An 18,865-nucleotide genomic window follows, 5' to 3' on the forward strand; every position below is an offset into this window, starting at 1 on the left:
GGCATATGAAATAAAAAAAGAAAAATACTTTCGTATCCAAAAAGATTATTCCATTTAATTTCTAATTCGTTTTGTGCGTGTGGGGGATTGAGTCATCTTTCCTTGGCACTTTGTCAATAGGGTCAAGCCACAAAATATCTATACGATGAAAAAATTTGTATAATAAAAAACAATATGTTGGTAAATTTTGCCATATTCAATAATATTCTTACTTATTTTAATTCTAAGGATATCGTGTATATGTATATCAAATTCTTTAAATTTATAATTTGTATGGGCATTGCTCGTACCTTAATTTCAGCTAGATTCTTGTTAATTTAATTATGAATTTTGAAGCTCATGGTAGAATTATGAATTAAAATGGTCTATATATATATATGTAGGTCATCAACTCTCTTGTTTAAAACTTTGTTATTATCTTGGTGATCATTCATTTTTATTGGAACCCAAAATTTTATTAGAAATAGACATACTCCGTATTTAAGTATTTTAAAAATAAAGTTATTGCGATGCTGATTGTGGGCTTTTTGCTTGTAGAATATGTGAAAATACGAGACTAGTTTAGAAGAGGTCAAAAGAATCAGTAATCTAATCTCTTGATATGCCTATTAGCCAGAACTATATATACGCAAATTACTTTGTTATTTGAATATTTATATGTTTTATAACACCCACCCCTTTTTTAATTGTCAATAATCATAGTCTTCTCATCACTATTGGAGCATTCACATTATAGGGTACAAAATCATAAATTCGACGACATTATACATATAAAAGTACATACTTTATTTGTTATTGCATTCACCATCAAATTTAACTAAGTAAGAAATATCTATATATTTATATAAAAATGGAACCTATATTACACTTTTTTCAACACATATTTTAAAAATTGGTGCCATCTAGTCAGTACTATACAATATGCCAACATATCGCTCATTATATGTGACACAATAATCCTAAGCATTGGAGTATATATAATAAAAGAGTACATGCGACTTTAACAATCTTACAGCAAATCTAGAGACTTTGATTTTTAAGAACAAAACATTTCGAATTTGATCCGTATAAATTTTGAATCTTACCATAAGATACGAATGAGTGAAATAGTCAAGTCAATAAAATTAATAATTTTGGTAGTAAAAGATTTGTCTAGAGGAATCAGCCTCCTATAAAGATAAGCAAACAATACAATTCACTATTAAAAAAAGTATCAAACCACTAAAGTGGTGAGTAAAAAACCACAAGGCAACGACACCATAACAAGATTAAAAACAGCAAAACCATCTAACTAGACTCTAACTAATCAACTCAAACCAAATAGAGAAAAAAATAGCAATATTATGGCTATCCCAATTTGCATATAGTCGCACCAACATTAATAGCATATGCTTCTAGCCTTCAACCAAGAAGTAGCAATATCATGGCTATAAGCTATTACTCCCTCCGTCCCCAAAGTTTGTCTCATTTTACTATTTTCGTCGGTCCCAAAAAGTTTATCCTACTTTGAATTTTACCAAAAATAGACACTCACTCCGTCCCAATTAAATTGAGTCGTATTCCTCTTTGGGTTGTTCCAACTAAGTTGAGTCATTTCCTTTTTTAACAAAAAAAACATACAATCACTCTTACTTTATTACGCCATCTATTTTACTCTCTCTGTATCTTTCCTATTTTATTCCTCTCTCAACACAATTTCTTAATCTCCATGTCCAAAATTTTTGTCTCAACTTAGTTGGGATGGAGGGAGTATTAAATACACCCTCGGTCTCCTCAAAGTGGGACCCTTATTCCACTACACACTTTTATTTAATACAAGTCAAATGATTTTTTAAAATCTGCGCCGGGTTAAATTGGGACAAACTTTGGAGGACGGGGGAATATTAATAAAATCCATCTCAGTTAAATTATAAATTCACTTAAAAATAGCTAGTGAACTGCTATCGTTTCGTTGATGGATTATATGCTCAAGCGCGACATATATCCAATTTTACAGAATTCGGTTAGAATTCAACGAAATTGAATTTTAAGGAATTAAAATTATACCAGTTCAATTCGAAATTCTTTGTTCGGTACAAATGATATACGGAATTGAATTTGAAGGAATTGATACAAAGGGTGTGTTCAATGTGTGTGTGTGTGCGGGCGCAGTTTATGTGCAGTGTGTGTATAGTGTATGCAAATTGCGTGTAGAGTGTGTGCAGTGTGCATAGTGTGTATGTATATAGTGTGTGCAATGTGTGTCCAGTGTGTGTACAATGTGTGTGCAGAGTTTGTGCGGTGTGTATGTGCATTGTGTGTGTATAGTGTGTGCAGTATGTATGTGCATTGTGCGTAGTGTGTATAGTGTGTGCAATGTGCGAAGGTGTCCAATTTTATAGTACTCCCTCCATCCATAATAGATGACACACTTGGAGAATGACATAGGATTTAGGAGATGTTTTATGTGTTAACTGTGAGAGAAAATAATATATTTATATTGATTTGAGAGGAAACTTTTTTCAAAAGAAAATGTGACATCTTTTATGGGACAAACAAAAAAGGAAAGTATGACATCTACTATGGGACGGAGGGAATTACAATTACCTACTTTTGATATGGAATTCAAATTGTGGAATTGAGAATGTAATTTAATTCTAAATCTAAACTTTTTGTGGTATAAAACATTAGATTAGCAATTGAAAGCTCTCATTCTAATTCCGCAGGCCCAAATATGATTTAATTCATGGTAACTGTTGAATGTGACAAAGCTTAAGTAAAGGAAAAAAAATTATAAATCGATGGGTTGACTAATTAGAATATGGTAATTTGAAAGTGCAATAAGTAATTAAACGCCTGAATTCTGCAATTTGCAACCCAAAAAACACCTAGCTAGGAAACTGGAATCACGTAGTATTGAATTAATTTACTAATATCATTGCATTGCAGAATAACATGACAGTAAGAACATTGGAATTCCGTGCAATGTAGTCTAATCATAAACCAAGAGCACTAATATTATAAGCTATTGAAGAAAGTGGGGTGACCTTTATTGAATAAGTATCATAATGATCAATCTCACAGTGGAGTGCGTTACTTAAATTAAAATTATCTTTAAAAAAAAGTACTCATTCTATGATTTTGATATAGTATCACTCAACACTTGAAAATTTTCAACATAAATCCACTTCAATCATCAATTTGTATACATACTCGAAAAATAACCTTCCACAATATGTATTGACATTTGAAAAACAATGATAACAAAAATATACAGTGTACATTAAACGACATATACGGAAAAGTATATTTCTATATCTTCAATTAATCCAACATTGTTTTCAAATTAGTCACATAGCAAACTGACAAAGCTACAAAACTGAAAATAAGTTCACAAAATATAGTAGAACAAATCCTGAATCAAAGGATCGATAAAGACTACAATCACAAAAGTCAAGCCAGCGTATCTCTCTCTCTCACTTGAAGCACTTGGCATCCAACAAAGGCTCGCCCTCGAATGGCTCAGCGTCTTCAATCATCTGGCTCACGCGCTCCTTCTGTGCCTCGTCACTGATGTCGACCTTCGTCCACTCATAAAGCTCCATGTCGTAGCACTCGTCCATAACGAACTTAGGAATCTCAGTCCCCCGGAACAGCCACAAACCCTTCACCTTAAATGGAGCCTGTGCACCGATGATCAGCATCTTGCCGAAGGCGTACTTGCGGGCCAAGTCCATACGCTGCAGAAATCCTCCTACTTTGTTCATGGTGACAAAAGATACCATGTTTTCATCGTTGTATTTGTAATCACAGAACCAGAGGGAGTATCCTTCAGGGTCATACATGTCCCAGAAACCTACAAAATGCAGTGAATATGATAAGGTCTCTGCAGATTTTCAAACATCATATTGAGCAATAGAGAATGCCTCGGACCAATCATACCTTTGATAGCAACCTCACGGAAGTTGGTTTTTGTATTAGAGTAGAGCCTCTTCCAGTCATCCAGAACCATCTTACTAGGAGGTAAGAGATCCAAAGGATTCTTCGCCTTCGGTTTAGGTGCTTCTTCTTCCTCTACAGCCTTAGGTTCCTCTTTCTTGGCCTCCTTTGCCTCCTCCTTTGGCTTTGGTTTCGCAGCTTCTTTCAGCTGTCCATGTTTCTGGGTTGAAACAGGTGGAACAGATTTGGCTTGTTCAATGTCACCCAACACTTTCTTGAAGTTTGGCTGATTGACCAAGGTCCAAAAGTACCTCTCGACATGTGGGAACTCTGAGGTGAAGCTCTTTAAAAGGATTGCCTTGAATCCTAACACCAGATTACATACAGTGATGATATCAGCTAGTGTGACACTGTGTCCAACTAAGTAGGTGTTAGATGCAAGGTGGGAGTTCAAAGCTTCCAAGCCTCTCTTCAGAGAAGAGATTGCAGCCTCCTAGGCCTGTACAGAAATAAAAATATATATTTATCAGTCATTTTGGTAACCAGAATATCAAAGAGCTACTGCGTTGGTTTATGACTATGAGGATTACAAATAAAAGTAAGTAGTAGTACTACCGGAGGAAGATGTGCACGTAGACCGATTCTAGGGAATAACCAGGCAGAAATATGAGCGTCAATCTCGTTAGTAGAAAAATCAATCCATTGCTCAATTTGTCCCTATGAAATACAATAAACGAAACAATGACATAGAATTGGAGAATATTAAAACATATGAAATGAAACAAAAAAACAAAATTTATTCCATGTCCAGAAGCCAAACAACAGCCCCTTACATTTTCAATAGAGGAAGAGCCAAATAGGTTGTTTTTGGGATTCAACCGAGCCACTGTACAGCAGAAGCAAGAATCAAGAGTCATGTCAGGGTAAAAGTTCGCTCACTTGCAACAATTAACAAGAGGTCACTTACCGTAGCGTGCAATAGCATTGCTCTCAAATATTGGGCCATCAGGCGTTTCAAGCACAGGAATCTACACAACCCAAATTCTAAAAATGAGGAAAAAAGAGAATGGCAAAAATTTTGATTATTTAATAACTAGTATATATACTATTTCTGAATCGTATCTCAACATACCTTCCCAATGGGATTCATCTTGATGAATTCTGGGGTCTTATTTGTAACACCCATCTGAAAATCCTTAGCTAGCTCAACCTTTACACCATTGAACTCGGACACAATAAGTGTCTTGTTTGCATTTTTGTTTGCAGTAGAATGCAAAACCTGGGTAGCATATTAAAATAATGTCAACAAGCAATCTGAAACCATAAAGAAAGCAAGAAGCACTGATACAAATGCATGACAAATCTATTTAGTCCACAATTTAATTAAAAAAATTGATTTTAAACCATAGCCTTCTTCAAATTAGGTACATCAGCCCCAAAAGAAATAACATGAAACCCATAAGTTCACTTCCAAATAAAGACATATCAGCAGTGATGCTCAATCCAGGCTACTTATTGTAGTTGTACATGTACGAAATGAAAGAGGCATACCAAATTAAATCAAGCAGCATCAAGCTAAACTTTAGTTAAATTACAAATATACAAATACAATCCATTTTTTAATTAAAAATTAATCAATAAGTAAAAAAATTCTCTCTTTTCCAGTCAAAATTTCGCTTCGGGAGAGATTGCAAGTGAGCAGTGAGGTAACCATAACTAGCATATTGTTTCAATTTAATTCAATTAACTACTAAATGATATTTTCAAGTCCATATTATCTAAAGCAACAGCAAACGAACACCACAATTGTCATTTCTGATAGAAATCAATCCAAAAGTAAGCAGATAAGTAGCTCAACACTTCACTCCAAGGACAATCACAGATCTACAAAATTCATCACATAAACCAAAGTAAAAAAAAACGAAAGCAACAATAGACTGACCAGAGCCATGGCTTCGCAGGATCCTTTTACTCACTCTCTCAATTAGAAGAATCTGGAAAACAAATAAAAAGCAATAACAATCACTTAAATAAACAAAAATATCAAAACCAAGGAGCGCAAAAATAGCGAATTCAACTCGGAATGAAGCGTTTGCTTACAGAGTGAGATGAATTGAATCCGAGCGCAGCAGAGGCTTTAGTGAGAGGATATGAAAGAGAAGGAAGATTTTTAGGGTTTCTTGGTAGATTATTAATTTGTTTTTTTATGATAGCGCTCAGGGGTACCCATTTTCGTTGAGAATATGCCGCATTTTATTTAAATTTCACGGGTAATTTAGGGATTCAGGAAGTGAAAAATAAATGAACAAAAAAAACTGAATTGAAAAATTGAAGAAAAGCATATTAAAATATAAAATAAAAAAGTTAGAAAAAATATCTTCTATTAGACATAATTTTAAATATCACATAAAAAATAAAATTAAAAAAGTTCCTACCAATATTTTTTTGCGTAGACCCATGTTAACAATGAAAAAAAATAGTACTACTCCTATATAAAATCCGTGCATATCTCGGCCATTTATACATCAAGCTATTTTTTTGGTTTTTCTAAGTGGATTAAATAAATACTATTGAAACCATAATATTACAACAATCCTATCAATAATTTTATTACAAGAATTAAGAAGAAATAAATAGCGGAGGCAAAGAACGTCGATGGTTATAACAAATAACAAATAACAAATAACAAAGTAAACAACAACTAAAATTAATTATTCTTTTGGTTGATTAGTGGGAAGAGTGGTGGAATAGACAGTTGTTGAATGGTCTCATTCAACTCATCCCAACTGTTATCCCGACACCAATTAGCCCAGAAAATTAATTCGGTGGTAGAAATCGCCCAACAAAGAAACTCAGAGGAAGAAGACGAAAGGGGATTTTCAGAATTTAATTGCGATGATACAGATCATAGATCGGAGCTCCTTGCTGCTTCTCTCATGTTTATTGTCGCTTCTGTTTATCCCAGGTATGTCTTTTTCTTTGTTCAAGATTCAAGATTTTTCTTTTTTTTTTCAGTTTTGTGTAGCTGGATTTTTAAGGTCGAATCTCCGAGCCCTTTTGTGGGATTGAAAGAAATTAGGGATCAAGTTGATTAATTTGAGAAGAAATTAAAAAGGGGGAAATTTTGGAATTTTGAAGGCAATAGCTGAAATTCTCTTGAGATTATTGTTAATTTAGCTGTTGCTGTGTCTCTGATTCATGGTTGTTAATGTTAGGTGAGGTTTTGATTGCTTTGTGTTGATTTGATCTAACTAGTTCGATAGGTTGAGCGTAGTATCAAGTCTTGTGCTTTTTGGGGTGGAATGTTAATCATTAGTTCAACATTAATGCTTCAATGCCAATCTAATCAGGCTCGATTTGTGTATATATCGGGTAAATGTATCGGTAAATGAGCTGATTTTTGGTGAAGATGGTGATTTATTTCTTGAATGATTGTAAGGTTTAGCTCAGAATGAGTAAAAGCCTGAATTTAGCTTGTGTGATGTAGAAGATTGTTAATTGATGTAGAAGCGATTTAGTTCTTGAATGGTGATGAGGCTTAGCTTGGACATAGTAAAAGCTGGACTGAATCACACGTTGCTTTTAGTTGGAGCTGAGATCGGTAGAGAACGATTACTGCTTGAACGTTTATGACGCTACTCAGGCAGTAAAAGCTAGGTATGATTGTGTGTTGGTTTTTGTTGGAGCAGAGCTCGACATTTTCTTCATAAGAGCTTGGTAAAGACCGATAGTTCTTTTTCCCGTACAAGCGTTTGTTAGGCTAGCTCAGATTTGGTAAAAGATGTATGGGATCAAGTCATCAACTGGGTTTTTTAGTTGGAGTTGAGTCTAACTTCATAAACGTTTGGTTAACATCGTTACGATGCTGTGCTTGAACATGTAAAAGCAGAAAAAATCTCTGGTTGGGGCTATATTTTCTAAATTTTATAGTATAAAATTTGTTTGAAAGTAATTTATAAATCTCCATGTGTGTCTGTGTAGCTCAAATTTGTTTCATGAATGTTAATGTCGTCTGTGTAGGGTTGGCGGACGCATCAGCTGCGTCAAATTCATCTGACCAGAAGGATTCGAGCAAGAAGTCGTCTGGAGGTTCCACGTGGTTGGAAGTCCTCCTCATATGTCTCGGCCTTGTAGCCGTTGGGGCATTTTCCGTCTTCTTATTCAAGCTGTGGCAAAGAAAGAAGCGAGAGGAGCAACACGCCCGCCTCCTGAGGCTTTTTGAGCAGGACGACGAGCTTGAAGTCGAACTTGGCATCCGGGATTGAGTTTCGTTTTCATCTCCTAGGTTTTGACACTTTGCCATGTCGTTCGATCTGAAACCGACGATGGGAGATATCATTAGACAAAATATTGAAAAACTAAATTTTAAAAATTAATGATAATATTTCCATGTCATCAGTCGCTTAATGTGCTTTCGCCTAATGACAATATAACAAAACTAACAAACTAAAAAAGCTAGTATAAAGAAAAGGGAAATTTCTCAATTTAAAGATGACAATCTCTGTGAAAATATTTATAGCAAAACATAAATATTTAAGCTCTAATTGATAGGGTGATGTTAGGTTAATAACTATCTTAAATTGATAACTGACAATTATGTCAACAATCTATGTTATACTAGATGTTTACACGAAGGGGATATGATTAGTTGATAAATATCTTAAATTGATTACTGACAACTATATAAAACAAGATATTTGTATGTCAATACTAAGAGCATCAGTAATGGCGCCCGTTCCGGCAGAATTCTGATCGGCGTGCCGGAATTCTGCGGCGGACCGCCATTGTGCATGGTATGCACGGATACGGAATTCCGCCGAGGACACCGCAGTTCTGCGGCGTTACGCGGAATTCCGTCGCGACGGGCGTGCGGACGTCCGTCATTGCGTTGACTCCCACGAACATCGGCGGGAAATCCCGTTTATTGCATTAAATTTTTTTAATTGTGGGAAGTCCTTCGGGATGTCCGTCACTGTGCAGTGGGAAGTCTTTATGACTAGGCAGTGCAGTGGGAAGTCCGTATGACGTGGCTGATGTTAATTATGGAGCCTAATTTATCTCCTACCATGTTTAGGATTTGTTTCATTGAAGTATTTTTTCCTTGTGATATATGTTTCATAGTTTGACTAGAATTAGGGTTCTCTAGTTGCTTATAAATAGAGGTGCTCCCTCATTGTTAAATCATGCTTATTCTGAAATTATATAGTGAAATCCCTGGCTTGGCATCGCCCCCAGACGTAGATACACATTGTATTGAACTGGGCAAACAATTTCTGGTGTTCATTCTCTTTCATATTTGTGATTGCCTGTGTTTATTTCCCAACAACAGAAAGTATTTTTGGGAATTATGCGAGGAATTCCGTCGGGAATTCCGCGCCACTGCTGATGCTCTAATGATACTAATGAAATGTTTTTATTAAAAATCATCTATTGTCTTTTCTTATGCAAATGATGTGGAATACTCCCTCCGGATAATTCGTCTCACTTTGACCGGACACAAGTTTTAAGAAATGTAATGAAAAGTGAGTTGAAAAAATTAGTGGAATGTGAGTCCTACTTTTATATATTAGTTTTTTAGTAAAATGGGAGTAGAACTGAGTTAGTGGAATATGAGGTCTACTACCAAAAATGCTAAAAATGAAATAGGATAAATTATGTGGGACGAACCGAAATGAAAAAATGGGACAAATTATCCGAGAACGGAGGGAGTATAGGATAAGACCATCCACAACGGGACTCGCCGGCGTCTCGCGTCTCGTCTCAGCGAGACGAGACCCCGGCGAGACGCGTTGCAGCCTCCATCTCGTCCCGTCTCGTCCCGCGTCTCGTCGCGCATCTCGACTCGCCGAGCCAGGAGACGAGCTGTCTCGCCACGCGCCTAGGCGACGTGGCGCAGCCCGGCGTCGTGCGTGACGCCCACTCGCCGGCCCGCGAGTGGGCGTCGTCACGTGCTGACGCAATAAATATTTTTTTAAAAAAAAAATTCGAATTTAAATAAAAAAAAAAAATTTGTAACGGTATTATTACCGTTTTTTGTTTTTTTTTATATTTTTTTTGTTTTTTATTAAATTTTTTACTCTATAAATACTCCTAAACCCATCCTCATTTACACACAACTACACATCTATTCTTCATATCATCTAAATTTTCTCTCAAATTTTCGCTGAAATTTTCATAACCCAACTCAAGATGTCCGGCGACGGCGAGGGCAACTATGGCGGCTCCGGCTCCGGCGGGTGGGATCTCAACTCATTCGGCGATTGGGAGAACATGATCAACACATTGGGCGGTGGAGGTTCGTCAACGCCGGGGACCCAGGGTTCGGCGACGCCGGGGGGGTACCAACCACCCAATTTTGACCTTGATGCATATGTTCGTCCCAACGTCCCGCGGTTTTCGCAGGGATTATCCCAGATCCGGGAGGATTTTCCAGTTGATCCCACGCCGGGAGTAGGCCGAGGCGGTGGAGGTGGCCGAGGCGGTGGAGGTGGCCGAGGCAGTGTACAACCCCAGACGGGCGAGGACGAGGAGGAAGAAGAGGAAGAGGAAGAGGATCTTGGCCGACATCCGTACAACAACCTCGAAACGATGGCGGTGTACAACGCCTGGATCACGGTCTCGTACGATCCCATCGTCGGGAATCAACAAACCCGGAAGTGTTTCTGGGAAAAGGTTGTCGAGGTCTACCACCAAATAAAGCCGAACCGCTCCCGCAAGCGCACAGTTAAAATGATCCGCTGTCACTTTGACCGAGTCGACCGACAGGTCAAAAAATTCTGCGGCATCTACTCGGCGGAAGAGGCGCGCTACCAAAGCGGCGCCACGACCACCGACATTTTGACGTCCGCTTTGCGCGCCTACTACCAGGACGAGGGACATCAATTCAGATTTGTTGATGTTTGGCGCGCCGTCAAGGACGAGGAACGATGGGCCGGCGGTTTCCGCTCCAGCTCGGGCTCAAACTCGAAGCGCACGAAGCATACGGCGAGTGGCCAATACTCGTCTAGTGCTGGTGCGTCTGGTGGTGACACTGCTGAAGGCATCAGCCAACATGATGCTGAATCCCAGGAGTTTGCGGGTACGGTCGGCGATGCAGGAGGATCCGCGAGTAGGCGCCGTCGGCCGCAAGGGACGAAGGCGGCGAAAGCGGCTAGAGCAAGGAAGGGCCGAGGCGAATCAAGCCAGCCGGCCTCAGGATCGGGCTCGCGAGGAGGCTCGGACACACTTATGGTGGCGTACATGACCGCCACAATGGCGGACACTTCCCGCTTCTCGCACTCCCAATACGCGGCCTGGTGGAACGGAATTGTGCATATGGCAGCACAACTTGGCCTTCCGACTCCCCCTCAACCTCGACCGCCTCCGGAGGATGATTAGCCCTTCCGATTAATTTTTTTTTATTTTGTGTGTTTTTTATTTTGTGTGTTTTTTTTATTTTGTGTGTTTTTTTATTTTGTGTGTTTTTTTATTTTGTGTGTTTTTTTATTTTGTTTTAATTTTAATAAAGTGTGTTTGTTTAAATTGAATTGGGTTTTAAAAAAAATTATAAATTAAATTGAATGAATAGTAATTAAGAGACGGTATAGAGACGGTTAAGAGACGGAGCGTTGCAGGTTCCGTCTCTTAGTTAAGAGATGGAGGCAAAAAGGACAGTGGGGCCCTCAAATAGTGCCCAAATAGTAGTTAAGAGACGGTTTAAGAGACGGTATAGAGACAGCGTTGTGGATGGCCTAAGCATTTCTAACCATAAATTATTTTGACGACTATATTAAAGACATAAAAATGCAGCTCATGTGTGTAGTGTGTTTATCACGTGTCCATAAAAGAAAGAACCTTCGCCGTCCACGCCATCCATGGCGTCTGCAGCCTCCAAATCTATATATATGGGACAGCAATGACACGTTTTTGAATCACTCTTCTCCCCGCGCTGCCAAACTCACGTCAATTTGCAGGCGAAAGGAGAGAAGAAGCACGGAATCTATTAGTATTAAGAGAGAGAGAAAGGGGGGTTTATTTTGGGCGAAGAAGATGGAGAGTGAAGGAGGTGCGAGGAAATTGAGATTGCTATGTCTCCATGGATTCCGAACCAGCGGCGAAATTATTAAGAAGCAGGTCACCGGAAAGTGGCCGGAATCTGTGCTGGAAAAATTGGATCTCGTTTTCACCGACGCCCCTTTTCCTTGCCAAGGAAAATCCGATGTTGAAGGAATCTTTGATCCGCCTTATTATGAGTGGTTCCAATTCAACAAGGTCCCATTTTCCTTTTTTTTATTCATTATTATTTTCCTTTTTTTTATTCATTATTATTTTCCTTTTTTTTATTTGTTGTAAAAAGTCACTATATAAAATTTAGTCATGGAACATTAATGTAGATGAGTTAATCAGTGATGTCCATTCATAAAAAATTAGGAGCAATATATTGGTAGCATGCTCTCATAATTTTTCAAATAGGATGATTGAGGGCAAATTTGAAATTTATGGTTTTTTTATAAACGTGAATTTGATTAAATTTCATGATTTTTTTTTTACAATTAGTCTTTTTAATATGAATATTATTATTGTTCCTTATTTTTTGTGATGGTATGGAGTATTAAATATTCTTACTTTCTTTATTGGATGAATTTAGGAATTCTCGGAATATGTGAACTTTGATGAGTGTCTTGCTTATATAGAAGATTTCATGATCAAGCATGGCCCTTTTGATGGTCTTCTTGGTTTTTCACAGGTGTGTATACAATTATGTGTTTGACTGTTTTCTCTTTTATGCAAATCTGATATTGCAATTTGAATTTGTTGATGATTGTCACATGTCAAGAAAATCTAACATAATCGAATAATTGACCTAATCAGGGTGCGATTCTATCGGCTGGACTAGCTGGAATGCAAGCAAACGTAAGCTTTAGATTCGGTCTGCATGTTTAGCTAAGCTCGTTAGTGTGGTAGAGCAAACCATATCCCACATCGGAGAATGGACAAGAGTTGCAAGCATATAAATGGGCTATCCCAACTCCATTAGTATGAGGTCTTTTGGGGAGTACCCCAAGAGCAAAACCGTGAGGGCTTTGCCCAAAGCGGACAATATCATACTAATGTGGAGTTCGGGTGTGCACCACCGATTCCCAACAGTTAGCATAAACATTCTAACCAATTTTTGTCGTTGTAGGGCTTGGCTCTCACAAGAATACCTAAGATAAAACTTGTGGTGATAATCGGGGGCGCCAAATTTAGAAATCAATCCGTGGTTGAAAAAGCTTATTCTGCACCAATTCAATGCCGGTCTGTTCACTTTTTAGGTAAATTCTTCGATATCATCTATGCACTCTACATGTATTTGTGTGTTTTGCTTATGAAGTAATGTCAATGTCACAAGTTTATGTTAGTCATCAGCTAATTTAATTTTGATTTTAAAGAAAGATTAAATTTGATTATAAGTCAAATAAGTAGTTAAGTACTACTAGCCTCAGTTAAGAGCCATCGTTCTCTACATACATCTTACTTACATAGGTTCTATCTACTATAGAGTAGGGCTGGGGAGTTTGCATCTCTCTCGTCATAAATGAGTCGAGCTACTCGCGAGCTATTTGCATTGATATCGCGAAAGTTGTTTGAGCTTACTTGACTATGGAGAACTCATGTCGTGTTTTCCATGAAACAGGGGACCAAGACTTTTTAAAGGAGCATGGCACCGAGCTGCTCGACTCGTTCGTTGATCCTTTGGTGATCCGTCATCCCAAGGGTCATACCATACCCAGATTCGGTAACGACCTAATCCTCAAGAAACGTTTCCTTGAATTCGTAACATTGGTTTACTTCATTTTAGCGCTACAACTACACACAACTCCTGTAGGTGACTCGAACATTGACCTAGTGATTGAAGGGAATTGATGTTTGCTTTGTTTTCCAGATGAGAAAGGTTTGGAGAGCATGCTTGGTTTTCTTGAGAAGATGCAGAAGGAAGTTGCAGAAGAGAAACAAGAAATTACTCTGGAAAAAGATGATCTGATTGAGCTTTGAAAATCCTAATTTTTACCAATTGAAACAATTTCTACATGTATTAAACATATTTCCTTGTAGTATCATACACTATAACTACGCCAAATAATGCTCTCAAATAATATTTAGAAATAGATTTCTAGGCAATTTGAGCTATTTCAAGCAAGATCTTATGCAAAGCCTGAGGCTTTGAGAAGAAAGGGCAGTGATCACTGCCTTTGATCTTCAACACTCCTTCCGGAGGGTTTTCCCTTACCAGCTTTTCTTGGACATCAGGTGAAAGGGCATTATCGTCCAACGTTTGAACGTAGAATCGCCTGCCCGTCCCATATTTCTCGGCTGATAGAGACAGCTTCTCCATCATCGGACCTAGAGGGATAAGCCTCATAGAAACCATTGCCAAAGCAACATCCTGGAACGAGAAGATCGACGTGTTAATTAGACGACACAATATCAGTTTACGTTCCGACCATCAACTATAGGCCGGCTAAGATAATAATAATAATAATAATAATTTAAAAAAAAAGAAGAATTGTGCAGTTTACCTTTGTAGGAGAATGGTTGAAATATAGCCCTTGTAGATGTGGCTTCTCGAACATGAATCCGGTTGGGGGGTTGTCTTTCCCATTTCCGTATATTAGAGACTTTGACTCTGGCGAAAAGAGCTCAGCGGAACCGAGCTGCACAAGAAGAAAACATCGTTCAGGCACGAACCTGCGCATCATAACTACTTTCCCAAAATATGCTCATTTTTCAAAAATGTCACACTTTCAATAATGAAATATTAGTATCATATGAGACTTATATAGTGGTTCCAATTTGTTGGGTTGATCATTTTTTTTGTTTCGGCCCGGATATACTGGTGGGTGGTGGGTCGGTTAAAGTTTGATTAACTCGCAGTCAGCGACATGCTATAATACCCCAATAAAAGTTTTTGGTGTTCCAACCTTAAAAGTCGTGTTGGCAGCCAAAAATATGCGTGGAAATTGTGCCTTTCCGCAAATTTCTGATTGCAATCACGACCTTTGAAATTGGAAAGTTGGGCCTATACCGAGATTTGAAGACATGCTTTGGGCTAGAATGTGATATTTGGCCATTCAAGAAAGTACCTCTTCAGCAAACACATCGAAAGGTCTCTGCCCGTCCGCTACCATCGTACCACATAAGTAGACAGCTTTCGAGATCTTGTCGGGAAGATGCTCTAACGCGTAGGAGATGCAAGCGCCTCCACTACTGTGGCCGACCAATATCACCTGCAAAGGCGTGTCGGGTCAAAAAATTAGTCTGCTCGGGAAAATTTCATAGAGAAACTGCATTCTGTACCTTTTCGTCCTCAGGCAAATTATGCAGAAAATCGATCAAAGGCTTGGAGTACTCTGCTAGCGTCGTGACATTTTTGGCATCCGTTGTGTCGATTCCACATCCAGCTAGATCCAAAGCGACCGGAAGCAGTCCAGATTCCTCGAGCAGAGCAATACTCTTATACCAACACCATGCTCCGAATCCTTCGCCATGTACCAAAACAAATTTCTTCGTCTTGATATTCTCCAGAAACTCTGGCAACTGTTAAAGAACATACATTTATATAGTATAAGCAAAACTACTAGTACATGATAATCACATCAGTTGCTAAAGAAATCGAGCGACTATAATTGCTCGACAACATATACGAATTCGAATTCGAGTCCTCCTATCTAGAAAAGAGAAACTATCAGTTATACACATGCACACACATAGAAGAGTGAACGTGAAGCTAGCACCCTAAACCGTGAAATGAGGCTTAGTGCAAATTGATGCCATCACAAGTGAGCATGATTGTGTGTATGATAACATCTACTACATCAAGAAACTTCAATGGATTCCCTTATCCTAAAACCAACTATCATTTGCAACAAGCATCAAAACAGAAGACTTTCCAAGAATGAGGCGTTTGTCTAAGAGACTCGCAGCTTTTACACATATATTCAAGTCTTCCTTAGTTCCTTGGTGGCAAACTGGCAATGCGAAACTACTACCTGACATTGAGTATGATTGTTCGCGTGATAGCATCTAGGCAACACTAAAGCTAGACAACAAGGGTTAGCACTAGGAAATTACTCGAATTGAGTATGACTGTATGCGTGATAGCATCTACTATACCAAGAGGGCAAGAATATCCATCAAACTATACCAAGAATATCCATCAATGAACTCAGATTATTGCAACTGCTCATGAAAACCCCCTTTTCTAACACAGCTTACTATATTCATCAAGAATCAATAAAAAAAATACAGTAAGTAAATTGGGGTGAAATTCTAGTAGTACTTCCCTAAACAAAAAAGTCACCTTTTCAAAAAATTATGAGATTGATCACACTTTTTCATCAATAAAGTAATCTACTAAAATCCCACCACAATTCAACAAATAAACAACTCAACACACACACTAAATCAACCCTATTTCCCCCAATCCAGATCCTAACCATACATACAATTAAAAAAACAAGCAGAAGTGCCAAAATCACAACAAACAACAAAATTTACCTGCTTAGCAGCGGTGGTAGAAAAAGGGTCGGACAAAGTGGCGGCGCGGCGGCGGGAGGAGGTGGATCCGAGGCGGCGGGACATGGAGCCATTATCAAATCTCTGAGAGAGCTGGTGCTGCTGAATCGCCATAGCTAGAGCTTGCTTATGCAAGAATTCTTCTTCCACTGAGGTCCTCCGCTTTGAAAGACTGCCCCTTTTGCTTCTTGATCCAATCCCACCATTCTTGGTGTCTTTCTTGCTCATGCAAATGAATTTATTCCCCATTTCTTGGAAAAAGATTGTATTTTTATTCACCAGAATTGTTGGGGGAGGATTGCATTTGAGGGGGCGGGGAGAAGAAACAGTAGGTGACGGCGGCGGTGGTGGTGGAGTGGTGGAGGTGGTGGTTTTGGGTTTATTTAATTGCGGAGAGAAAATGAGGAAAAGGGTTGAAAATTGAAATGTTATGTGAAAGAGACAAACAGAACACCAGCTCAATGCAAAAGTCAGCATATTACTTCATATTTCCAATATAATTTGTCTCATCTTTCCATTTCAGTCTATCTCACGTAATTTATCCTATTTCACATTTTACCATTTTTGGAGTGAACCTTATATTCCACTAACTCATTCATACCAACATTTTATTATAAAACTAAGACTAAAGTTCATTTTTGATCCTTTACATTTGGCCAAAAAAACTTTTTGATCCCTTACATTAAGTTTATAACCGTTTGGTCCCAAATAATATGTTTTGATCTAAATTAATTTTTTCCATTAAAACTAACTGTCAAACATGTTTGAACAAATTAATTACTTAATTAACTAATTAGTGATATTTCAACCTATTTACTGAATGAATAATTAAGTAAATTTTAAATTAAAATTATGAAATTTGGTTTGATTTGTTTAGACAAAATTAATCACTTTTCAACGTTAGATTTGTTTTTTTTGTCTAAATTGCAATAAAATTATGAAATTTGGTCTTATTTGGATGCATCCTTAACTTTGTTCCAAAAAATTTTATGAAATTTGAATGTGTTTTCAATTATTTATAATAAAAAATTATGAATAGAATACATTGTTTAACTTATTGATAAGTGTATAATTTTTCTGGCTATATAAGAAAATTGAGAACAAAATTTAATTGCTATATTTTACGATTTTTTTGACAATTTAGACTGCATTGAAGTTTAACAAAGAAAATTAAAAAAGTAAAGAATAGCTTTAGTTTGCTCTGTCTATTTCATGACCCAATTTCATTCTTCAAGAGAAAGTATGTGACCAGAATTTAGTGTCGAGTCATTATTACAAATTTTAAAGAAAAAATTTATAAAAAAGTGAACTACGCAAATGGTCCCTGAACTATGCCTTTTGCACACTTATGGTCCCTGAACTTTAAAAATATCGTGGGTAGTCCCTGAACTAAGGTGTAATCACATTTATGGTACTTTTTCACTATTCATCACAATTTTACACCCAAAATGCCCCCAAGGCATGAAGGGCATTTTGGGACTTTCATATCTAGGTATTGAATTTGATATTTTCTTTATCTAGTACTAAATATGATATTTTCTTATAATTTGAGTACCTAAAATGGTATTATTCACTTCAAGTACCTAAAATGATATTATTCACTTCACTTTTTCAACATTTCTTCTTTCTCTCTTTCTCTAAAAAAAAAATAGTACTATTAAATTATTAAATATATTAATTATAAAAATCAAAATTGTAAATTTAATTATAAAATAATTTTCACAAAATTTAATTTTGATTGTGATTTGATTATTTTTTTAATATTAAAAATTAATTTTTTTTAATTAAAACTAAGCATTAATTTTCGAAAAAATTAAGAATTTTCGTGAAAATTCTTAATTTTTGATGATATATTCTCTTGATCTATTATAAGTTTTGATGATATATTCTCTTAATTAATTTTTTTAATTAAACTAAGCATTAATTTTTGAAAAAATTAAGAATTTTCGCAAAATTAATTTTTAGGAAGTGAAAAATTAATAAGCTTACTTGCATGTAAAATGTGTTGAAGTCGTTGTAGCTAGAGATGCCCACCGGTTCCGGTTCCGGCGGTTAACCGCCGAACCGGAACCGGCAGTTCCGGTTCCGAACCGGAACCGTGGCAATTTTCCCGAACCGGAACCGTCGCAATTCGGGTCGCGGTCCGGTTCAGGTTCAAGATATTCCGAACCGGAACCGTCACCGAACCGGCGGTTAACCGGCGGAACCGCCGGTTCGGGCGCGTATATCAAGGCATCGGGGATGGGGCCGACGGCGGCAGCTTTTCAGCTGCAAAACCGGCCGGTTTCGGCGGTTTTTTGGAGGTTAACCGGCGGTTAACCGTGAAAACCGGCGGTTTTGCCCGGAAACCGGCGGTTTTCCGCCAAAACCGCCGGTTTTCCGAAAATTCAAATTTTTTTTCAAATTCAAATTC

At 37.6% G+C, this 18,865-nt stretch overlaps 3 protein-coding genes and 1 pseudogene across 3 annotated transcripts; 2 read left to right on the forward strand and 2 right to left on the reverse strand.

Annotated features, from left to right (window-relative positions):
* Positions 1 to 3,274: 3,274 nt before the first annotated feature.
* On the reverse strand, positions 3,275 to 6,119 carry LOC121759085 (annotated as a pseudogene).
* Positions 6,120 to 6,620: 501 nt separating this feature from the next.
* On the forward strand, positions 6,621 to 8,313 carry LOC121762952. The gene is made up of 2 exons (XM_042158982.1): positions 6,621 to 6,883; positions 7,939 to 8,313. The coding sequence occupies exons 1-2, from the start codon at positions 6,814 to 6,816 to the stop codon at positions 8,181 to 8,183; spliced, it is 315 nt and encodes a 104-aa protein (XP_042014916.1). The 5' UTR covers positions 6,621 to 6,813; the 3' UTR covers positions 8,184 to 8,313.
* A 3,393-nt stretch (positions 8,314 to 11,706) lies between these two features.
* Positions 11,707 to 14,058, forward strand: LOC121781989 (esterase AGAP003155-like). The gene is made up of 6 exons (XM_042179689.1): positions 11,707 to 12,168; positions 12,545 to 12,643; positions 12,769 to 12,810; positions 13,082 to 13,211; positions 13,574 to 13,675; positions 13,823 to 14,058. Exons 1-6 carry the CDS (start codon positions 11,710 to 11,712, stop codon positions 13,930 to 13,932), a joined length of 942 nt encoding a protein of 313 aa, XP_042035623.1. The 5' UTR covers positions 11,707 to 11,709; the 3' UTR covers positions 13,933 to 14,058.
* Positions 13,919 to 16,898, reverse strand: LOC121781979 (putative methylesterase 12, chloroplastic). Its single transcript, XM_042179679.1, has 5 exons — positions 16,435 to 16,898; positions 15,235 to 15,474; positions 15,021 to 15,164; positions 14,457 to 14,591; positions 13,919 to 14,323 (listed from the first exon to the last, which is right to left on the reverse strand). The coding sequence occupies exons 1-5, from the start codon at positions 16,699 to 16,701 to the stop codon at positions 14,051 to 14,053; spliced, it is 1,059 nt and encodes a 352-aa protein (XP_042035613.1). The 5' UTR covers positions 16,702 to 16,898; the 3' UTR covers positions 13,919 to 14,050.
* Positions 16,899 to 18,865: the final 1,967 nt, after the last annotated feature.

This window comes from Salvia splendens, chromosome 2 (assembly GCF_004379255.2).
Source record: "Salvia splendens isolate huo1 chromosome 2, SspV2, whole genome shotgun sequence".
In the NCBI taxonomy this organism is placed as follows: Eukaryota; Viridiplantae; Streptophyta; class Magnoliopsida; order Lamiales; family Lamiaceae; genus Salvia; species Salvia splendens.